The sequence below is a fragment of the Dendropsophus ebraccatus genome, chromosome 3 (genome assembly GCF_027789765.1).
Source record: "Dendropsophus ebraccatus isolate aDenEbr1 chromosome 3, aDenEbr1.pat, whole genome shotgun sequence".
NCBI lineage: Eukaryota > Metazoa > Chordata > Amphibia > Anura > Hylidae > Dendropsophus > Dendropsophus ebraccatus.
Window position 1 is genome coordinate 61,975,551 of NC_091456.1, and position 15,779 is coordinate 61,991,329.

Sequence of the window (15,779 nt, forward strand, 5' to 3'; positions counted from 1 at the left end):
GCGCTATACACGCTGCAGTGCAATGTTGTACTGCAGGGATGGTGCTGCATCACAGCTGATATAAGTGAATGGGGTCCTGCTAACACCAATGTGGTGCTAATGGTGGTTTTACACGGAACGATGTATCGTTCGAATTTGCACGATAACGGTCGAATTCGAACGATAATCGTACGTGTAAACGCAGCGAACGATCAAGCGACGAGCGAGAAATCGTTCATTTTGATCTTTCAACAAGTTCTCAAATCGCTGTTGATCGTTCGCAAAAAATTTGCAAATCGTTCAGTCTAAACAGTCTTTCAACGATTTCCCCTATGTGTGAGATAGGCTTAAGCGATCACAAAACGATCGCAAAACGAATATTCCGTACGATGTATCGTTCCGTCTAAACGCCGATCGTTATAAAAAAAAAATCGTTCAATCAAAATCATTAATCGTGCGAATTATCGCTCCGTGTAAAACCACCATAACACAACCCAGCCCACCTGTGGGTGACAACTGACCCCATTTCCATATACTCTCCTCCTGTCCATGTCACACAGGATGCTTGCCCCCTGCTGATACTTAGGGCCCTATTCCACCGGACGATTATTGTTCAGATTATCGTTAAATCGTTCGAATCTAAACGATAATCGTTCGGTTGTAATGCAGATAACGATTAACGACCGAACGAGAAATCGTTGATTGCTTTATAAGACCTGGACCTATTTTTATCGTTGCTCGTTCGCAAATCGTTCGCATTGAATAAGACATCGTTCGGTCGTTTGCAATAGATACGAACGCAATTACGATCATAAGTAACGATTATCGTTCCATGGAAATGAGTGAACGTTTTCAGGTCTTTCGCAATAGCAGTCGTTTGAGATCGTTAACGATTATGCAAACGATAATCGTCCGATGGAATAGGGTGGCCCTTAGCTCCTATCCATTGTATACATAGGATCATCCTTCTCACCCTAATCTGACCCACAGAGCTGACACTCGTCTGTATAGCAGCTCCTCCACATTACAGGGCGGGAAGGACTGAACACTTGTAAGAAAACACTTCATAAGAAGTCGTCTGCCCACTGTGAAAAGCAGAAGTCACTCCGAATCACGTGGTAAGAAAGAGAACTCTAGTTAACGCTTTGGTTGCCACTAGGTGACCTGCATAGGGATCAGTGTTCCACCCATAGAATAAACCGTGCAGTAAGAGACGCAGCCGCGCCGGTGTAGGAAGCCTCGGGGCGGCGATTCCCCCTGTACACTCCGGATCACATTACAGCAGCTTCCTCACCGCTCTGCGGTCCGCATCGCCTGCGCCAGTCTGAATGGAGCCCATCCTGCTGACAAGCCTGGGGAGCACCATGCAGTGAGAGCCCCGGGAGGCTGCAGCTGCCGCCCCCTCCTGTGGCACCGGGCAGGGTGGCAGCACGGAGCGGAATACGGAAGTGCAGAGTGACAGCTGGCGGGGCATGAAGGAGCGCCGTGCGCCAACTGTGCGCCACTTGCAGGAGGCTGAGCGCCACTTACAGGAGGCTGAGCGCCACTTACAGGAGGCTGAGCATGGCGTCGCTGTCCAGCGCAGAGAGGAGGGCATTTGCTAACAAGCTCAACAGGTCGGTACAATGTAATGCACTGTAGCTGCAGGGGAGATGAGGTGTCCCGGCGTGTGCTTACATGTTATACACATAACTCCCGAGCACCTGTAGCTGCTGCATGCCCTGCGCCTGTGGCTATAATAGAGGATTACTGATTTAGTCCCATAGGTGACCATTGGGTTATACCCAGTATGGCAAAGAGGCATTGCTTGTCAGTAATAACCTGACACCCCAGACTAGAGGATCGTTCACATTAGCCAGATAATAGATTAGGAGGCTGACATATTCTGGGACAGGCATGATAAGAATTTCTGTGATCTGAATGTGTTCAGCAAGTGTCTATGTTTAGGTCAGTATATATATGTATATATGTGTTGTATCCAGTAAAAGTGCGGTTTGCTGAACTTTTGAGCCTGAAACAAAACTCCTATGCAGGGATCAGTGGGACCCCTTCCTGTCCGTGCATGCTACTTTGGCATCCTATTGACATTGCCGCCTTATCTGTGCCATGGAGAGCACAATCAGGCACAGTGCCATGGCAGGCCTGGAGACTACTCCACAGCAGTTCTGTTGGCTGTCATTTCTGGCAGGTACCTCATATGAAGGCATCTGTCATGTATGATAGCGGTGGTGTGATGGTGGTCTGGGTGTGATGGCGGTGGTGTGATGGTGGTCCTGGTGGGATGGCAGTGGTGTGATGGTGGTCCTGGTGGGATGGCAGTGGTGTGATGGTGGTCCTGGTGGGATAGCAGTGGTGTGATGGTGGTCCTGGTGTGATGGTGGTCCTGGTGGGATAGCAGTGGTGTGATGGTGGTCCTGGTGGGATGAAGGTGGTGCAGCTCCTGTATGCCGTCATTTTTGACGGGCACTTTAGATGAAGGCATCTGTCACTGTGATGGCGGTGGTGATGATGCAGATATATACTATTGGGCATTAAAGGGAAACTAACAGCAGGTTAAACACATTAAATCTGCTGTTATTTCCCGATGCACGGGGCGCTGAGGATGAAGGTAAGTGCTATTTTCGTTAAGTTTATAGTTTAATCCATATACTAATATAATAAGTTTGGTGCACTGGGGATGGGTCTACTGCCCTCAGTGCATGGATCGGCCCCGCCCCTTCTAACGGATATTGGAGTGATGCTCTGCAGTGACGTCACTCCGGCACACTAGACTGCAGGGGTGGGGTGGATTGTTCCACTGAGGGCAGTAGTCCCGCCCCCAGTGCACCAAACCTCCTCATTAGCATGGATGAAACTAAACAGTGCTGAGGAGCAATGTAAGAATCACCTTAATTCTTAGCACCCTGTGCACTATCGGGGCATAACAGCAGGTTAGATGCATCTGATTTAAATTTAAAGGCGTAGTTCAGCAACAAAAATTTTGTCTCGAATCAACTGGTGCCAGAAAGAGCCAGAGATTTGTAATTTACTTTTATTAGAAAATCTCAAGTCTTCCAGTACTTATCAGCTGCTGTATGTTCTGCTGGAAGTGGCGTATTCTTTCCAGTCTGGAGAGCAGGAGAAGTTTTCTATGAGGATTTGCTGTTGTCAGAAGTGACATTAGAGAGCACTGTGTCAGACTGGATAGAATACACCTCTTCCTGCAGGACATACAGCAGATGATAAGTACTTAATATGTTTTAGTAGAAGTAAATGACAAATCTCTGGCACCAAATGATTTGAAAGAATTTTTTTTTCTGAACTACCCCTTTAAATCCGCTTTGCAACTTCCTATCACATCATGTTACAAACTTGTATGGACAGAGTGGCAATGGTCATGTGTGCAACTACCACTGCAAGACTGGCGGACTGACTGTACTTTCCTCAACTCTATTGCAAAATGAAAAAGAAACTAAAAACATTTATTGACAGATAATACAAGAATATAGGAGCATGTCTACTAATATTCTGTAATACTTATACAGTGTAAACCTGAGGTCCCCATACAGCTGACTGTCTAATGTGTATCCTCAGGATAGGCCTTTAGTTGCCCGAAAGGGAACAATGTACAGAAGCAGAAGCAGTGGGCTTTGTATTACCCAGAGTATTGTACCAACTCTTTCCAGCTCCATTGACAAGTGCAGGTGCCATGGCTGTGCAGAAGAGCCAACACCTTGGCATCCCCTCCAATCAGCTGTGGCCATAATAGGGATCATTGTACTTTATATAATATGTCACTATGACACTCTGAATAACACTTTGTACATTTTCTAGTTCCCCTAATTACGTCAAACGACACAAAAAAAGGTATATACCACTCTGGTGTGTTTCTCAATTTTCCTCTGAGGTAATGCATTGTGGTGACCCAAGGAACTAATGAGGATTGTGAAAGTTCATGTATGTTGTAACATTTAGTACTTCCACACAGTATTTTCTGACATGAGCTTTCAGATAACATGGCATTAGCTGACTTTATTTTTATGTATCTTGTAACTATTGCTAAATTATATGAGTTATCTAGGATAAGAAAAAAAAAAACATGGCTACTCTTTTGCGCCCACATCTCCGCCTGTGTCATAGACTCCATTCTATGCATGGGCGGATTCCGTCGTCTGTTCAACAAATGAACGGGCTCTGGAATTCGTGACGGATTTTCCGTTGCAATTCTGTAGTGTGCACATAGCCATATGTGACGATTGGCGATTTCATGTGGCAGGCCATCTATTTGGTATAGTGGCCTCTTGACTCCCCTTGAAGGGAGATGCGAGTGAAGATCAGAATCGGGCATGTTGAACTGCCCAAACCGTTTCTTCTCAGGGAGATTTGCTGCCAACAGAGGAGTCTGGCAGCGGCTTCCTCCCCTTTCACAGTTGAGAGGATATTCACAATCTGCTAAGCTGAGTGTGCATGGGTAAAGTGGTGATTGTTGTCAGACAGATGCCTGATGTGTATGGGCAGCTTTACCCCTCACATGATGGAAGGGCTGCAAATTACAGCACAATACATTAAGACAACATTTTAACATCATTTTTTTCCATGCCAAAATTTGACATGTGGCAGCGGTATCAACTTTCGATCTGCAGAAGAATCCACAGAAGGATATCCTGTGGGATTTCCAGCATTGGATCTTTTCTGCTATTTGTGGACTTACCTATTATTTGTACCATTATGTTTGCTAGATGCAAAGACTTTTTAAGGGGTATTCTCGTCATGGGATTTGCCATATACATCTGGTAGATGTGGGTTCTACATCTGAACTCAGAAAGTCTAAGGTGCAAATACCCCTTTAACAAAAATATAATTGGTATTAGTTATCAGTAAGTATGCATCAGTCCTCCTGCCAGACACATGTAAGGACTGTACAGGGCTACTCCAAGGGCTTGTCTCATCACAGACAACATCTTTATTATGAGAGGCTGAGGAGGTTACTGCCATCTGCTCCCTTCCCTGTACCAGCTGCTATAGGGAATGTAGTATTACATGCAGCCATTCAGATAACTGGCTGCACACGTAATATACATAGACAGACTGGGTCTGCTAGAACAAGAACTGCTGTTAGTTGCCAGTAGAGCACATGTAGAACTGGTCAGAGCTGGTTTTGATCTTGCGTCACATGTAGAGAAATATTAAGATATAACCCAAATGAATGATTTATGAATTGGCATAATCACAAACCTGCCCCCCAGTGACAGTTCTACTAAATCCGCCTCAATTGCTCTGCTATTTCTATCACATATGTGTTGCCTGGTGAGGTTTTAGGGAGGATTCACACACACACACACACAGCACCCTGTATTTTTTTCCTTCTCCTTTAGCAGTCTTACTGGCAGTCGCCCCCCCCCCCTAGGAGTGGATACAACAGGTAGGAGAACTGTAACGTTCTTCTCTACATTTCTCCTTTCTTATAATTCTACTGCTGGCTTTAGCTTTACAAAAAACTGCCCTAAAAAGCTGTCTGATTAAAGGTGATAGACCAATTTTTTTAGCCCCCGCTCTGGTGCTGGTGGTTGCATACCGCCAATCTGGTCCCCGGGTCCCTGGCCGCCTCCTGGTCTGATGTGTGGGGTCGCTCAGCCAGTCAGCAGCCCTACTATGACCGCTGACTGGCTGACCTCACATATCGAGACCCTGGTCGCCGCTCAGACCAGGAAGCGGCCGGGGACCAGGGGACCAGAGTGTCGTATGCAGCCACCAGCCCCCTCAACTATAATCCCCTCTGAGTGCACTGACAGGCAGAGAGCGGTGACTACCTCCCCGCCTCTGCCTGTCGCACGCCCTGGTAAGAAAACCTTTTTTTCTCCAGTATACAGCTTCTGCTGCAGCCACGGCCGGGGGATGTATACAGTGCTCCAGGGAACCATATCAGACCAATTGGGCTGACTGGTTCCCTTTAAGCATACACTGAGGTGTTAGTTACTGTTTATCAAAGATTTGATAAGATTTAAAGGGACTCTGTACCCACAATCTGTCCCCCCAAACCACTTGTACCTTCGGATAGCTGCTTTTAATCCAAGATCTGTCCTGCGGTCCGTTTGGCAGGTGATGCAGTTATTGTCATAAAAAAATTACTTTTAAAATTGCAGCCCCGTGCCTTACGGGCGTATCTGTGCCCTAACATTGCACCACCCCCTCTGTCCCTACTCCCCACCCTCTTAATATTTAGGAATGCCACTGGAACATTTACTCCTGTTTAAACATTGCACAGGTTTCTTAATGATCCAGCCCATGTGCCGTGGTAACACAGGTGGGGAATAGGAGACAATCTGCCTGGAGCATTCCTAATGATGAGGAGGGTGGGGAGGAGGGACGGAGGGGTGGTGCAAAGTTAGGGCACAGATACTACCGTTTGGCATGGAGCTGCAATTTTAAAAATAATTTTTTATGACAATAACTGCATCACCTGCTGAACGGACCCCAGGACAGATCTTGGATTAAAAGCAGCTATATGAAGGTACAAGCGGTTTGGGGGGGTCAGATTGTGGGTACAGAGTCGCTTTAACATTCTATATTGAGTTTATCCAGGATTAGAAAACTATGGCTGCTTGGTTCTATAGCCAGCACTAAGGATGGTCCGAACCTAGTTCGGTTCGGGTTCGTACTAACCCGAACCCTCGGTAATGATTCCCGCCAGCGGGAGGACCGTCTGGGAAACTGGGATACAGCCATAGCCATAGGCTGTATCCCAGTTTTCCAGGCGTTACTCCCGCTGTATCCGCCCACTCCACGGAGCGGGCAGACAGCGGGAATCTGCTGCCGAGGGTTTGGGTTCATACGAACCCGAACCTCGGCAGGTTCGGACCATCCCTAGTCAGCACCACTCTTCATTTTGTGTGTGGTATTGCCACTCATTTCCATTTAAGGGGTTATCCAGTGCTACAAAAATATGGCCACTTTCTTCAAGAGACAGCACCACTCCTGTCTCCATTTTGATATCACAATGTAACAAAATGATCCAAAAAAAACAGCCGTCAAAACAGACAAAAAAAGCGTTGTGTGGTCATGGCCTATCATAGAAAGATATGTAACAGCAACCTAACAAAACATAATAAAAAATTTAGGGGGACATTTACTAAGTCCGGCGTTTTCTGCGCCGGACTTAAAAATGTCCCCGCGGCTCTGACAGTACGAATATTTACGTAGAGGCGCACTGCCTCTACATAAATCCCGTGCGCACCAGTGTGTGCGCTGAGGAAACCTACGCCAGCTCAGAGCTGGCGTAGGTTTCCTGATCATTTTTCCCTGAGAAAAATTATGAATAAAGCGGACCCAGAGTCCGTGCCCCCTGTTTGTCCCCCTCCACACCCCCTGCCTGCCTCACCGGCGTACCGGGCGGAAAATGGCCAGATGCAAATATTTTTTCACAAAATGGCCATTTGCAAATAAATTTATTCGCATCTGGCCATTTTCCGCCGAAAAATATGACTTTTTGATAAACGTCCCCCTAAGAATCTATGGTTACCCGTCTCTGTTCCCACACAGTGCCACGTCACAGGCTCACTGATGCAATCCTTGTTCTGGTGTCGCCGCGACTTGGCGAGAAGGGTCCACTCAGCTAGTCAGTGACTGGAGCAGTGTTCCACCCAAGTCATTGACTGGATGAGCGGCATTCCTAAGCAATGGCAATGCTGCAGGGGAGCAGGGACAGGTAAGTAGAGCTTCTTTATTATCTTCTCTTGCCTGCAAACGATTTGTCATTTTGGCCTGACTTCTCCTTTAATCACATTTGCAACTTTATGCAGTATTAGTAGTGTGACCTATCCAGAACAGTATCAATGCATTGCAATGTGCAGTACCTATAAATTGCTTATCACTGTGTAGCCTCACAGCCTGAGGGATTGTACACTTTTTATATTTCATAGTCGGTTTCATCTGCATTCTTTATCTGTGTGTTTGACCTATGTAAAATCCAGTAAAGTGGTAATGTGAAATATGACTCTTCACAAACAGCCCTGTTACGTTCAGTTCGTGTCTGCCTGTTAGATATTTCCTATTGACTTGGTTACATAGTTGTCATGACAGCTCAGGTATAGACATGTGTGCAGACATTTCACACCCTACGACCACATTGCCGTGTTTTATTACACATGACAAATTCAGGAAGAAATTTGCCTCTATGCTGCACTGGTGTAAACTTATTACTAAAGACTTCCAGGAGGGGTGTGTGCTTTGGGCGTTGACGAAGATTGTCCGAGCAGTAAAGTATTCGTGCCGTGGCATATTCGTACCTTACAAGTTAAACAGTAGTTTTCAGTGGTTGATGATTTCCTGCTCACCTGATTTTGGAATCCTGTTTATGTGATGCAAACAACCCTTCAGAAGCGTTCATGCTCTGCTGCATTAAAGGGGGAGTTCAGCCAAAAGTTTTTTCTTTCAAATCAACTAGTGCAAGAAAGTGCCAGAGATTTGTAATTTACTTCTATTAAAATATCTTCAAGTCTTTCGGTACTTATCAGCTGCTGTATGTCCTACAGGAAGTGGTATTCTTTTCAGTCTGGAGAGCAGGAGAGGCTTTCTATAGGAATTTGCTACTGCTCTGGACAGTTCCTGTCTCAAACAGAGGTGGCAGCAGAGTGCACTGTGTCAGACTTGAAAGAATACACCACTTCCTGCAGGACATACAGCAGCTGATAAGTACTGAAATACTTTTTTAATAGAAGTAAGTTACAAAATCTCTTGCACTTTCTGACACCAGTTGATTTGAAAGAAAACATTTTTTCGTGAACAACATCTTAAAGTTCATTTTTCATCTTTGAAGTTGCAAGAAACATAGCGCCCAGAAACTTTGCTGCTACATTTTTTGTTATTGTTAAAGTGGAAGAACTGCATTCTCTAAAACATTTCTTAACGCCTTGCATGATATACTAACCAAAGGTACATGATCCTTTTAAGGAAACTAGTTAGCTCCCTTATGGCTAATAAATGCTTCTCAGTACCTTGTAGATTTTATGCACACCGTTTGGACACTGTGCCTGTAAGCCTCCAGTGATGCCGCAACTTGAATCACCACTTCTGGCACCTAGTAAATAGGCATGGGGGTGGAGCTGCAGGGGCATGTAGTCACCCTAAACCCCATCCCCCTCCCAGCCACTCAGATTTAAAGGGGTAGTGCGGTGCTACACATTTATTCACTAAATAACACACATTACAAAGTTATACAACTTTGCAATGTGTGTTATTTAAGTGAATGGCCCCGTTCCCTGTGTTCCCCCCACCCCCGGAAGTGTGGTGCATTATACTTATGGAATCGCTGTGGACCCCGGCCGCCATCTTGGGACAATGACGTAATCTTCAGGAGGCTGGCCGGACCGCTCCAGCCCTTCCTCATGCCGGCCCCCCTCTGCCGTGTCATCAGCTGCTCAGCCTTGATTGGCTGAGCACAGTTATGTTCAGCCAATCAGGGTTGAGCAGCTGATGACGGGCTGGAGGGGGGCCGGCATGAGGGACGGCTGGAGCTGGAGAAGGGGGCCATTAACTTAAATAATACACATTACAAAGTTGTATAACTTTGTAATGTGTGTTATTTAGTGAATAAATGTGTAGCACCGCACTACCCCTTTAATCGAGTCCTGGAAGCTTCGTTCAAAATGCTAGGGAGCGTTTACGAACCCTAAGGCTCTGTTCACACGGAGTAAAACTCTAAAGCCTCTGTGCCATAGTGACAGTCTATGGGAGGCTTGCGCGCCTCCTCTCTCTGCGCTGAAGAATGAACATTTTTCAGCACGGAGAGAGGAGGCACGTTAGCCTCCCATAGACTGTCATTATGACATGGAGGCTGGCAGGAATTCTGCGCCATGGAATTCCGCCAGTTTTACTCCGTGTGAATAGAGCCTTAGGGAGCTGACCAATTCCCTTCAAGAATATAGAAACCTCATATAAGTAGATGTATGATATAGGTAGACTATTAGGGCAAATTGTATTTATCAACACTCAGTTTAGGTCAGGTTCACACTGTGCATGTGAAATGGAAAACAGAAAAAGTTCCTGATATATTGCCCACCTTTTCAAACTTACTAATGGCTTCAACTAAATCATGCACCAGAAACTACACTAAACTGCCCTGCAGAAATATGTCAGTATATGGAGAAAAGTTTTAAATAACTGGTCTGGTCATAATGTAATGTAGATTTGTAATAAAAGTCTGTTTAACAAATCATCATCACCATCATCATCATCATCATAATACCCTTGCTGTGCAATATGCTGCAGCTTCCCCCAGTAGAAAAATGAGCCGATATGGTGCTCTGCACTGCCACTACTGTCCATGGCAGGAATTGCATGTCTGTCAGCTCATGCATCAATACTTTTGCCTATTTTTGCCGTGTTTTTTGGGGTTTAGTACAAATTAGTATAGGTGTTTTTACCTCTGGCGTTTTGTCCTTGCCTGGATTCCAAGATTTCTAATAAACAATTGGGGGAAAATACTAGTAATTAATATGCATATAGATATAATGGGGGAGATTTATCAAACATGGTTTGAAGTGAAACTGGCTCAGTTGCCCCTAGCAACCAATCAGATTCCACCTTTCATTTTCCAAAGAGTCTGTGAGGAATGAAAAGTGAAATCTGATTGGTTGCTAGGGGCAACTGAGCCAGTTTCACTTTACACCATGTCTGATAAATCTCTCCCAATGTTTTATAGGGTTTTTACCCCACTATAGAAGTTGGTGAGGTAAAAACACCATGTTGCTCTGAAAAAAAATGCTGAACACAGGGTCTGCTGTGATTTCACAAAACTGCAAATGCACTGAAAAATGCCAGACTTCCCTGAAAAAACTTCATAGCAAAAAACATCCTGTGGGTATTGAATTTCATTTTTCTCCATTGACTCTCAGCTGACTTCTGGCTGCACCTTTTTAGAGCCCCAATTGCCATGCACCAGTTTTGGAGTTTTTATTGGCTCTTTTGGAAAAATGTCTAATGTGATTCCACCCTGGATGGCTGCTGATCTAAATCCTGATTTTCAAATCAATAGTAATTTTGCATATTGTGTGCAAATCTCTTGTAGAAAACATTCTGTAAACTGTTCTCAAGTAACCCAGCAGATGGCAGCAACACTTTATAGACTCATAGTAACAAAGACAGCCGGGAACAAAATATTTAGAATTTTTGTATGGTTGCATGTTTATAGCATAGATATTTTCCTCTTTTCATTTTTCCCTATTACTTGTTGTGGGACTATAATGTTTGATTTTTTTTTTTTTTAATCGATAATGTTTGATTTAATAACAGCATAATACTCTTTGGGACCTAAGGCTAGGTACACTATGGGAGGGATTTACGAAGACCGCCATACAAGTACGATGGTCTTAAATTAGGCCCCTTTTCCCGGCAGGATTCACTCAGGCGCACGCGTACGAAATCTACACTTGCTTCCATCAGGTGTACGCCAGGGAGAAGGGGCGAATCTGCACCTTCTCCCTGGCGCACGCCTCGGGCGTACCTTTCATAAATGTCCCCCATTGTGTTAAACCAGTACATTGGCATCCTATTAAAAAAGGGATGGATGACAACATATTCTACGTCAGTGGCTCAAACTGTTCTGTTCACTTTCTGCTTTAGGGTGGGTTCACACTACAGAATCCGCATGGATACGTTCCGGCGGATTCCATCCCTCGTACCCGCTCGCAGCGGCGTGCATCTCCGCCCGTGCCATAGACACTATTCTATGGTATGGGCGATGGAATCTGCTGGAACTTATCTGCGCAGATTCTGTAGTGTGAACCCACCCTTACTGGGACTCAATAGTGTTGTCTGCTGGGCAGCTGACTGCATTTAGGCCAATGAACTGGATGGCAGTGGTGCATCACAGTACACAGTACTGTGCAAATGTTTTAAGCAGGTGTGGAAAAGGTCTGCAAGTAATGCTGGGTTTACATGGAGCGAAAATTCGCCCGATCGTACGATTAACGATTTCGAAGTAACGTTTTTTTTTTTTTTATAACGATCACTTAAGCGATCACTTAAGCCTATCTTGCACATAGGTTAAATCGGTGACTGACTGTTTACACGGAACGATCTGTGAATTTTTTGCAAACGACCAATGACGATTTGAGAACATGTTCAAAGATCAAAATGAACAATTTCTCGCTCGTCGCTTAATCGTTAGCTGCGTGTACACGTACAATTATCATTCAAATTCGATCGTTATCGTGCAAATTTGCACGATAATCGTTCCGTGTAAACGCAGCATAAGAATGTTTTAGAAAAGAATCAATTATTAATAGTTTTTTTATCAATTAAAACAAAAAACATTTTTTGTATCAACATATGCCAGAAAAGGCAACTTTCTGGTACTTATCAGATTGAGGCTATGTTTACCCTAACAAATACGTGAGGAAATTTTAAGCAGAGGTCGCACGGCGGACTCCGCTTGAAGTTCCATCTGCCCCATTGACTCAATGAATTTCTCAGGCTCAATCCACCATCCACCCAAAAAATTTACATTTCTGGTGGATACCCGCTGGAAAGCTGATAGACAGCGTCTGGTTTTGAGATAAAAGTCCAAAGATTTTATTGCATGTTCATGATACAACAGCAAAGTTTTTACCCATAGAGGTCTTTATCAAGCATACTTGACAAAGACTTCTGCGCATTGAAATGTCACTGTTGTATCATGGACATGCAATAAAATCTTTGGATTTTTGCTTCAAAACCAAATGCTGTTGGATTTCATCATTTCTTCAGGTCCCTAAGACTTGTCAACAATTTTTTGTGACTAGTAGACATTCATTTTTCTTAAAGGGGTATTTTCATGTACAAAACTTTCAGTTCGCCACTGTTAAGGATGGGACACAGCGCTGCTGAATCAGCTCTGCATCACTGTGTCCGCCACTGGGATTAATCCTGCCTCTATAAGGACAGATACACTTCCTTGAGAAAATACGTTTCATAATTCCCTCTCAGCTCCTTTAGATACATTGATGATAAGATATTTTGCCATTGCATCTTTTACAATGGTAGGGTATACTAGATATATCATTACAACATAGACATGTCGAAAGTTGCAATCAGTAGGGTTTCATGTTGCACCATCTCTATGATAACATTCTTTGCAGAATCTGTATACATAATGAAAAATATTCATTTACGTGTGTGAGAGTCCTGTCTAGCATTATCTTCTGATGTATTTAGCAGAAGTCTGTCATCTTTTTAATCCTTCTTTTTATATGGCTGGGTGGATTATGGGCCCTCAGTGTACCGGGGCCTCAGCTACAATTGCATATGCAAACAACAAAAGACATGCCCCATGGACTCCCGTCACCTGTAGACCCTTTCACAAGTGCATGGTCTGTGATTGTGGGCAGCTCACAGAGTATGACCTGTGGGCCGTCTGCAGTCACGGATTGTGTATAATGCTTGCTTCACTGTGTGAACTGACAGGTCTTTCTAAATTCACTAAATTCCGGCCGCAGAAAACTGACATGTCAGTTTTTTCCGGCGCCGCATAGGATTCCTCCGGAGCGCATACGATGTGTGTACGGTCCGGCTGGGATCCCATTACAAATTAGGCTATGTTCAACTCCTCAAAACTCCGGCTGTAGTTCTGCGGCGAGAACTACGGCCGTAGTTTTACGTAGTGTAAACATAGCCTTAATATAATGAAAAAAAGATTATTCACATGGTGCAGCTTTAGGATTCATTGCAAACTGTTCTCTTGTGTTCCTATTAAGGTATTCTTCAGCAGAGATACGAAAAAATGTCACGCTTCATAGCACTGGGTTTGTACAACGAAGCTTCAGTACACCCAACACATCTACTCTCCAGCTAGTAAGTATCGCCATTTCTATTACCTTACTATTGGTATTGAAGATTGATTTAGGTATGTCTCATAGTCAACATGTAACATCAGACCATTTGTTGTAACTACCAGAGTTATAGCGGCAGTGAAGAGGGGCTCACCTCCAGGAGCTAGGGATCATGGATGGTAATGGAGAGTACAATAGAAGGGATAATAGAGAGCTTAGTCGAAAGGTTAAAAGTACCATGGAAACCATAGAAATTATGAATTTTTATTTTTTAACTCATCAACCTCTTTGCAATTGAGCCCCGTGATTACTAGTGTGTTTATATCAGCCCTAAGCCATCACTAAGATGTATCTCTCACTACTTTCATATTCTCTTCATGCAACCATCATATCCATCCATATGAAGCCACTCCTATGCCTGCACCCTCTGTATAGCTGTATACCACCTCCTCGTCCAGCTCTCTGTTATAATACCACGTGTACACTGATGATGTTCTTTTTTCTTGTTACCTCTTCTTTATTCAGAGCTCCAGGGTATCTGTAGGATATATCTCCCTTGTTCTCCCATTTTCTAATAACTTTACAGGGAAAAAAAAATAAAGTCAATATGCATCCCCCATCACATTCAAACAGCTATGACTGTTTATGTAGTTATTGTGCTGCATTTGTTAATGTCGTAGTTATGGTGATGTCACATTGGTGGTGACATCATAATGGTCATAACATCTTAGCAATTTAGGTGTTTTGGTTACGGCCCTAGAATGGGTGCTGGTGTCACAGGAGGTGGAACGCATGGGAAAATGGTGACTTAATGATCACTTTTGTTACTGGAACAATAAACAGACATTGGCACTTGCACATGAGAGTAGGAGTAGCCCATGTTGATGCAGTGTCACTTTCATAAAGTGTGTGACCATTGACTTCTGATAACTTCTTGGGCCCAATTGTCAGGGATATAGACAGGTGGGACCCCTGTAGCTCACCAGTCCATGTGAGGACATAGAATGCAGCCTGTATTCTGTATGCATTTTAGGAAATAAAAACAAACTGTGTTTAATGATGACATTGTGCATTTGTTTCTCTATCGAGATGATCATGTCATGTTTAGAAATGCTAGTGACATTGCTTATTTGACAGTTCTGCACACAAATTCTATTCAAAGTAACACTACCATCACTGGAACATGGGACTAAAAACTAACTTTTATTGGATATGCCTTAAAAAAGACACTGTGGTCCACAATTAAAGGGGTACTCTTTATTGTTACCTCACCACGCTCCTACAGTGTCCCCCACTGAACACTGCCCAGTGCTGTCTTTACAAGAAACTGCATCAATACAGGTTTGTCAGGAGACCCAGACACAAGGACAATAGTTACTAACATACTGTAGATCAAGCACTTATGGTACACACTGAGGTGCAGATACTTAATACATAATAGCACTCTGTATAAGTATAGTTCAGACTAATGCAATAGTACAAATAGGTACGTTGAACTAAATTGAGCTAGTCGTGATAGACATGGTCAATGAAATGTAGATGTCTCACACATATCCTGTATCCTGTGCTTAGATGCTGGAGAATAGAATTGTTTTACCCATGTGTGATATACTATTATTTAATGTATAAGACATCTATAGTGTTGCATTCTCAACCATTATTATAAATATTCATGTACATCATGACATGGTTAAAATGCTCATTCTGCTGTTCTTATTTTGCACTACAATAATTATGTCATCAGTGCCTCACAGGTTGAAGTGATACATGACTTCTGTGAATAAAATCAACCTATACTGTTTATCCCAGACAAACCCCTTTAAACCTTCCAGTACTTATCACCTTCTGTATGTCCTGCAGGAAGTGGTGTATTCTTTCCAGTCCGACACAGTGCTCTCTGCTGCCACCTCTGTGTCGGGAACTTTCCAAAGCAGCAAAAGGCTAGTTTTGCACCATATTGGAGACAATACATTCAGAACTGAGTTGTATACATCTGGGGGACACAAACACAGGCAA

General features: G+C 43.9%; 1 protein-coding gene across 3 annotated transcripts in view; it reads left to right on the forward strand.

The window, feature by feature from the left end:
* The first annotated feature begins 1,017 nt into the window (after positions 1–1,017).
* DOCK8 (dedicator of cytokinesis 8) overlaps positions 1,018–15,779 on the forward strand; it is a 104,757-nt gene continuing 89,995 nt past the window's right edge. Inside the window, exons 1-2 of one of the 3 annotated variants that reach the window (XM_069961889.1) lie at positions 1,018–1,097; positions 13,689–13,785. Coding sequence is in view for 1 of the 3 variants with exons in the window: in XM_069961887.1 (XP_069817988.1) it covers positions 1,543–1,595; positions 13,689–13,785 (150 nt within the window). In the remaining 2 variants the exon portion in view is untranslated. The other 2 variants (XM_069961887.1, XM_069961888.1) reach the window with 2 other exon arrangements.